Source organism: Augochlora pura, chromosome 1 (assembly GCF_028453695.1).
Source record: "Augochlora pura isolate Apur16 chromosome 1, APUR_v2.2.1, whole genome shotgun sequence".
Classification (NCBI taxonomy): Eukaryota; Metazoa; Arthropoda; class Insecta; order Hymenoptera; family Halictidae; genus Augochlora; species Augochlora pura.
Window position 1 is genome coordinate 16,107,388 of NC_135772.1, and position 8,283 is coordinate 16,115,670.

General features: G+C 46.8%; 1 protein-coding gene across 1 annotated transcript in view; it reads left to right on the forward strand.

Moving 5' to 3' along the window:
• Pde9 (phosphodiesterase 9) overlaps positions 1-3,562 on the forward strand; it is a 92,947-nt gene extending 89,385 nt beyond the window's left edge. Inside the window, exon 11 of the mRNA XM_078176405.1 lies at positions 385-3,562. Coding sequence (XP_078032531.1) covers positions 385-2,184 — 1,800 coding nt within the window. The 3' untranslated portion in view covers positions 2,185-3,562. The remainder of the gene's footprint in view (positions 1-384) is intronic.
• Positions 3,563-8,283: the final 4,721 nt, after the last annotated feature.

Genomic DNA, 8,283 nt, shown 5'->3' on the forward strand with positions numbered 1-8,283 from the left:
CTTGGAGTAAATTTAACAAATTCATTAAGATTGTTCACGTATTTTATTTTAGTGTAGTTCTTGAATCAGGTCTATCATACCGGTTTCAATGAAATTTTATGAAAGTTTTCGTAATGTTAAGATAAATAAAAAAATAGACAAAAATCTTCTGTTGTCGAAGCTTGGAGACAACAGTACATAAAGGCAATATAAGAAACAAAAATTGTCTGGTCCTTTTATTAAAAATGTTAAGGTTAAATAACTGCTGGAACGAATCGTAGTGTAAGGGGTTAAACTATTTTATCGTATATCTTGCAACGCGTCGTCAAAGGCGCAGTGAAAAATTCTTATCGTTACCTTGAGCTTTGGAAAATATAATAACAAGAGGAAACGACTATGTTGCAGGTTCTGATAGTCCAGCCAGCGCGAGAAGCATTAGAGTACTATCGCAGACTGAACGAGGCGGCGAAGGACGAGCGCCACCATCGAAAAAGCATAGCGGACCCGGGCGAGTCGACGCCGACGGCCACGACGCCGGGCGGCACGGGATCGTCGACCGTGGTGAAGTCGGTGTCGTCGCACAGCATGCGCTCGAAACGATCGGTGGGCACGGTGCACTCGAGGTCGCGGTCCACCGACGAGGACATCACCGAGAACCTGACGGCGGAGGACGCCGAGAATATCGAGAGCTCCGACCCGGAGACGGCGACGGAGGTCGAGATCAGCGAGCAGACGTTGAAGTTCAAGATCTCGACGGAGGGGACCGTGGCGGGTCCGGCAACAGGTAGGAAAAGCTACCCGGGTAGCCGGAAGGGTAGTCGGGAGAAATCGTCATTGGATTATCATAATCACGACCTGGTCAGGGCTGTCAGAGAGCACGAAAGAAGACGGAGTAAAGGAGAGAATCTTGGTAGCAATCTGAGCTCGCCGGTGAGCGCGAGGTCCGCGGAGGAAACGAGGATCGAGGAGGAGCTGAGCAAGGAGGACGTGGTCCAGACGGACGCGAAGAACAGCGACGGGAGGCTGGTCGAGGGAAACGGAAACGTCGTGGCGCAGCCGCAGCGGAACAACTTAAAGAAGCCGAGCAGGCCGGTGGAGAACGACCAGGAGGTCAGGTCTAGTCGCAAGGAAGCCCGCAGGGAGTCGATGGTGCTGCGTTGTTGCTGCGACGACAAAGCCGGGCCGAACAATCACAAGTCCATCCTCTCGCGGCTGAGGAACTTCACGGACAAGTTGAACATCAGCTTCGACTCGAGAGACTCTCTGTCGCCGAAGCCGACCAAGCACGTCACGAAAGCGCTGAACAAAAGCAACTCGGTGAGCAACGCGTCCGAGCCGACCACATCGTCCAGGCACGCCAACTCCCTGACGATCTGCAAGCGGTGCAACCTCGCGAAACCGCCGCCCAGAGAAGCGAAGGCGATCGCGACGGTGGTGGAGCTGCGGTCGGTGGACAAGCGGGCGATGACGCTGCCGAAGGTCCGGAAGTCCGCGGACTGCAAGAACAAGAGCTGGAGAACGGTGTTCGCCAAAGAGAAACGGTCGTCCACCTCGCTGGAGACGCTGCCGAGCGCGAAGGCGGAGATCTCGTTGGCGAAGCACCGGCGGAACTTCTCGAATCCCGAGGGCAAGTCGTCGCAGAGCCTGAGGGAGGTGAAGGAGCAGCGGAAGGCGGCGGGCATCGAGTTCAGGGAGATCAACGTGCGCGCGAAGAACCAGAAGAAGCCGGAGATCGTTGTGAAGACTGAGCATGGGTCCGAGGAGGAGCTGCAGACCGACGTCGCCAAGGTCGAGATACGGAGGAGCTCGGCGAGCATGGAGGACATATCAAAGATGGCGAAACAGACTGAAAGCGTGATGCTCGGATCGCTGGAGCCAAAGAAAGCGGAGGAGCGTCCTCTCGCGGGCAGCCTCGACTCGATGCTGTGCAAGGACGTAACCAAATCCAGGAAAAAGCCGATCTTCTCCTCGCCGGCGGCCACGAAGAAAGCGTCGCCGGGCCTGCTGTCGCGGTTCAAGTCCGGCATGAGCGTCGACAGCACGAGGAGCAACAGCAACAGCGACTCCTTGCACGACCAGAGCTCGCAGTCGACGAGCGGCTGGATATCCTCCCTGACGGCGAGCTTCCGGCCGAGAAGGCAGGCGACAGAGGCTCCGCTGTCCTCGCATCCTCCGCGTTCGCTAAGCCGGGAAGAGATCAAGTGATACGGCCTGGTAGCCGAGGACTCATCCGAGAAACAATTGTCGGGCCTGCACAGGTGGCTGGCTGAGAATTTCTTTTGTTGCAGCGGTTGAACCTTATTTCTTCGGTCGTCGGTCCTCGGTCAGCTACTGTTTTAATTTACGTGTTTATCCGAGGAGAGTCAACCACACGGTCTTTTGCTGTCAACGATCGGAGGAGGCAGAGACGGAGCCAAAGAAACATCGGGGAGTGATCAGGACACACGGGACACGTCATCCGGTTGCCGGCCGAGCCAAGAGTGTCGCTCGAGGATTCGCGGTCTTCCGACGTGCGTTCGTAAAGCGGATCGATCGCGTCCTCAGACACGATCTCTGTTAGTTACGGAATTTATTATTTAGTTCGATCTCGCGCGGCACGCGTTCTCGCTACGGGGTCCTCGCGATGTCAGCGCGAACCCTTCACGGCCCAACGTCGCGGCGACGCGCGACGTCGCCGCCGTCGCCATCTCTGTGCCGAGAAAGCCCGTCGAGGATCCACGGAAACCGCGACGCAAATCCTCTCTGGTCCAGTAAAGTCTACATTCCGATGAGAAACACGTCCACGCGACGGACTCGGTCACGGATTCTCCAGCATCAACCGGCCGAGTTGTTTTTTTTTTTTCTAACGCCAGACTGGGGAAGACCTCGATCGCTTCGCGTTTCTTGTCGACTGGACGCCGTTCGAGCGGGGACGCACGAAGGATTCGGGCGGATTGCTTGATTGCTTGGCCACGGCGCGAATGGCCTGTAAAAATAATCGCGGAGGAAGGGGCAAAATGCGAGAAAAAGAAAGTACGTATATTATAGTGTGCATGGCTGCGTGAAAGGGACCGTAAGAATGGCGGGAGAAAAAGAGAGAGAGAGAGCGAGAGAGCGCGAGCATATTAGCGTGTGACTGTGCAGATGTGCGCGTGGATGAAAGAGAAAGAGAAGATGATGGGGGCAAAGGAAAATGTTATAAACGAGGATCAAACGCAATTTCAAAAAATGTCTTAGTACGTTCGTGTAGTAAGTCGATTAGCTGTTTCCAAATGTAGCCAGAGAAGTGTGTGAATCTAATTAGCATTTCGTGTCGAAGCCAAACTGTCGAACAGGTGGCAAAATACCAAATATATGTATATTGCTCCTAAATATCGATTTCCGTTCTGAAAGCATTGATGGGGGAATGTCGGCGAAGAGACTGGAATAGCGTTGTTGCGAGTGACGAGGATTTACGCGTCGTATATTATACGTAACAACCGGTGCAAAGGAGAAGCACGCAGAGGCCGGGGAGATACAAAATGCGGCGTGAGAGGAGTACATTTGGCTTGGGAGATTTCAAGGAAGAACGAGAGCGAAAGCGAGAGAAAGAAAGAAAGAGAGAGAGTGAAGAGAGTGATGAGAGTGAGAAAGAGAAAATGATGCGCGGTATATAAACTATTTTATTTATTGTCCAATTAAAAGAATAGCCTAATCATTAATGTTGTTCGTTATTATACATATATACATAAAGAAAAAAAAAAAGCTATATATAAATATATATGTATATACATATACATTATTATATTATTCGATATGCATATATCTATATACATATATATAAAAATATACGCGAGATGCAATGTATACAAAGACGTGAAAGAAAAAAAAACAATTATGCAACTCTCAAGCAAAAAACGGATGCGTACGTATATAAAAATATATAGACATGTAAGAGAAAGAAATATAAATGAAGATCGATTCTATGCGATACAGGAGGAGAGTAAAGCGCTTAGATAGATAGGAAATGGAATGGAATTTTAGACGGGCACCGTCGCGTGTCCGGTTGCAACCGAAACATCTAAAGCAACGCTAAAGAGCAAACGAAAGAAGAAAATGTAACGAGAACGGTTACCGGGCGACATCTTTTTCGTACGCTCGTGAACACAAAGCGAGGAAGCACCACGAATTAACGGTCGTGCAAAATTACACCCGAACGGTGGGGGGGGAACGCACGAAGAACGATTTCGTTGATCTGTCAGAAATTTAGATGCATGTCAAATAAATGGTGTTTTACTCGTGATAATGTGTCTTCCTCTGATCGAGAGTTAATAGTAATTCGTGTAACGCGCGTCGATAGAACGACGCTATCTGTTAAGAAACGTTGCTTATATGGCTCTTCCTTAACGGGGTATTCTCAACCGGATAGTCACGCGATTGCTACCGTGGAATTTTTCTCGCGACGTTTACTTCATATGTAAAACAAACTGTCGATATCAAAAACTTCATCTTTTTTAAACAATACTGCACCAGACCTTTGTATTCATAGCATTCGAATTGGATTCAATCTGCGAATCTGGGATGAACATATCAGTGCCAAAAAATGGTTACGAACAAAGAATCGTCTGTTTTTTTAACGTAAAGCGAACGATAACGACGATCCGATTCGCGAACGATTTTCGTTTACAATTTACAGGAGAGAATTTAAATAATCTAGGATACAACGAGTTGAAACTAGATTTATAGCATCACAGATGTCGCCGAACGGTCGGATAATACAGGGAATGCCCCCTTAAGTTCCATCTGCGCTACTTTCCAATGTCTCCCGTCGTTGCTCGTTCTGTTCATCGAAAGACGCTAAATTTTTAATAGATCGACAAAATTCGCTCCAAGTCTGAGACACGTAAAACCACGTTGCACAGGAGATAATCGATGATCGAGAGGGGTGGGGGAAAAAAGAAAAAAAAAGAAAAAACACTGAACACGTGCACACAGCCTAACGCGGTCCTCCCACGTGGTACAAACGGATGCCACGCGGACCAGTTCGTCCACCCGCGCGCCCATTTTTAACGCATGTGTTTCTCAGTCTTGACATGAATTACGTTCTCTAACGGCGTCTCGCTTTCATTTATCATTTTTAGATGTTTATATTTTTATACTCCAACCGGTGTGTCTGTACGGCGATTAAAAACCGCATGTATTGTTGAACTCTAGTCTTACGTTATTGTCTTCAGCACCCAAAAAAAAAAAAAGGAACTCGATATTTTTTTGGGCACTCTTCGGTTTCTACGGCGATCGTAGAGCGGAAAGAAGGGACACCCGCCGCACCGCGCGGAACCGAGCGACCCCCTCTGCGTTCTGCGTAAACAGTTGTTCGATAATTCACTTCGAGTCCGCGGGGGGGGGGAAGAGATTCGAGCGAATAATCGCGCGCGCGCTGCGTAATTTGTTATATTCGGCGTGCGAGGGGAGATCGATCAACGAATCGAGGGATACGTCGATGCATCGCGAACGCGTAAAAAGGCGATGGTAGCGGACCGAAAGCGATCGGAAAGTTGGAAATTATTGCCGAGATCATTTTCTTCCGCATAGTCGTTGGATCCGTGAGCGACGCTCGAGAGCGAGATCGTATCCGAGCGTCCGTAACGAGAGACGACCACGGCCGCGGTATGTAATTGTTTAATATTCGTAAGAGAGAAATTATGGTGAAAATGTCTGTTCGTCAGTTTTTTTTTTTTTATTCGGTTCGAATACGCTACGGATTCGTAGGCGACTCCGAGCGAGGCGTTTGTTGACCGAGCAAATTTTTATTTACCGTCAGTGCTGCAATGTAAAAGTTTTACATAGAGGAAGACTCCGTGCTACCTTAGGTTCAAGTGTGTTCAAATAACAATTTGTTCTGCCTGCTCAAAATTAGTCATAATTTATTTTATTTTTACATATATCATGTCCATCTAATAAAAATGAATGTTTCCAAGCTATTTGTTTATTATGTTCTTCGATGCGACCGCGAAGTAATTCGATAGATAACAACGCGTTTCCGCGAACTGTCCACTCTCAAAGCTCCCGCGTTAAATTTACCAAAATGTTTCGCGATCGTTTCAACCCGATCAGCTCCTTCGTCGCGCGCATTCTCTTCGAGTTGCACGAAGATTCTTGCTGTACCGCGCGACCTCGCTAATCTCTTCCCACGGCGCGCTCAGGATTTGCCGAAATAATTTTCACCGCACCTCTTCCTGCATTGGATACGTAATCTCTCGCCACGCCTATCCGTAACAATTTAACGAAAGTGACTAAAGTAAGGAAACTGAACCTTCCGTTCTCGTGGACGCGACCACGATGTTCCCGAAAAACACGTGTGTAGAGGATCAAAGAAGAGACCCGACGAATGCGAGAGCGACTCGACGGTGTCTCCGAGCGAGTGAAGCTGCGTCGAACCATTAACAACGTTATATACAAGCTATAATATAAATTATTAAACTTCTCGCGGCACGGAAGGAAAATGTGTTTGATCCCAACTTCGACAGCGCGCACAGCGTGACCCGTGATCGCATTGAAAAACATAAAGACGTCCATGCTCCAGAGAGAGAAAAAGAAAAAGCGAGGTGTCGGAATCGTCCGCGCTCGAAATCGTTGATCAAACAAATTTTCCGTTCCACCGCTCGCTGTCTGTGCCTGACCTTTGTCAATATTTATTTGTCTCTTCCTAGACAGTAAAAAGCGATTATCCGTCAGATGTATTACTGAGGCGATATTCCTAAATCTTTCGGACCAGCTGTGCCGACAATCGTACTTTCCAATCACCGACATTACACGTCCGAGCAACACCGATCACCGTCGGATTCCAGTTCGATGGTTTCGAGGAGTCGCGTCCGAAGATAACGCGGAACTCGACGGTCCGAACGGCGTGCCGGGATCGGCGAGGCATCGCGTTTCTACTCGTCAATTCGTCGTTCGTCCGCGCCGGGGTTGTCCGGGGTGGACGTGTCCCAATTATTCTCGTCAATTACGTATACCGTAATAGATCGTCCCCTCTATTCTCCTACGTGTATGTTAGGGAACGCGGTGACCGAGAACTCCCGGCCGACCCGTCGACTATTATATATTATATATATTGTATATTAAATATATATTATATACTAAATATATATTATATATGATATATATATATATATACTATAATAAATTCCCCGCGAACAATTCACCTTCGGCGCGAGTTCCTTCTTTACGATCGTCATTGTTCCCGGTCTCATCGTCCATTCGATATATCCGCTTTTTTAAAAGGAATCAGTAAGAATCTAACGACCTACTACAGTTACTGTAATAAGAGGAACAAGTTGTGATGCGACGGTACGCACGAGCAAAACAAACAAAACAACTAGTTTACGTATAATGTAGATTTGTCCGGCGGGGGAAGAAAAAAAGAATAAAGAAAGGATCATGGAACGATGGACGCAGAATGCTTGCTAAGCTCGCGGGCGAGTTACTACCACGAAACATTGTATAGTTATATTATTATATGCGTGAGAAAAAAAAGTGGTCCATAGATGGTCAAGGATGTATGTCAACTGTCGTTCTCGTGTAATCACTAGACTGCGGATCTTTATGGATTTATTGTACAAGAAAATGTGCAAAATATAAAAAAATAAAAATTTGAATTAAAATCCACCGTGGTTCGCCGTTTGTTTTTTTTCTTTTTATACCTGTTTAAATGTGCGATGGGAATTGCTTCTAAATATGCATAGTCTGACGTTTGAATTTCTGTGCAGATCGGATGGAAAGGCTTGCACGAGGAAGCGTCGTTTTACTGGAAATATTACACACGTGTAAAGGTATGGTTAATACGTTTATATATTAATCCGTCGCAATTTTTGCAACATCGTAGAGGTTTTTAGAAAAGAAATGGTGTAAACAACACAATTGACAGCCATTAAATTCCTTTAAAGAGTTGTAGCTTTATTGAAATTTCTAAATTTAAGTTTAAGTTTATAATTTTCGAAGGATATCTTACACGGTTTTAGTAGAGAAAAGCGTCGTCGATTTGTTATCACATACAATCTCAAGGATTTTACTTAATTCGCAAAGACCTTGGATTAGCAATTGGAATCTATATTTTTTAAACCTAGCAATTAAAACCTAGAAAATTAGTAATTGTATATTTATTAAATATTAAAAATAGTCAAAGATATTCAACTATGTTCTGTAGTGATTTTTTGAACGTTCAAGTACAGTCCCGTCAGCGAGGTCGTAATAGACGCTTTCGGGTTCATTTTCACCGGCACCGGCGTTTTCTCGCAACGTGTCACCTCGTACTTGCTAATCATCCGAACTATACCCAATTTTGTT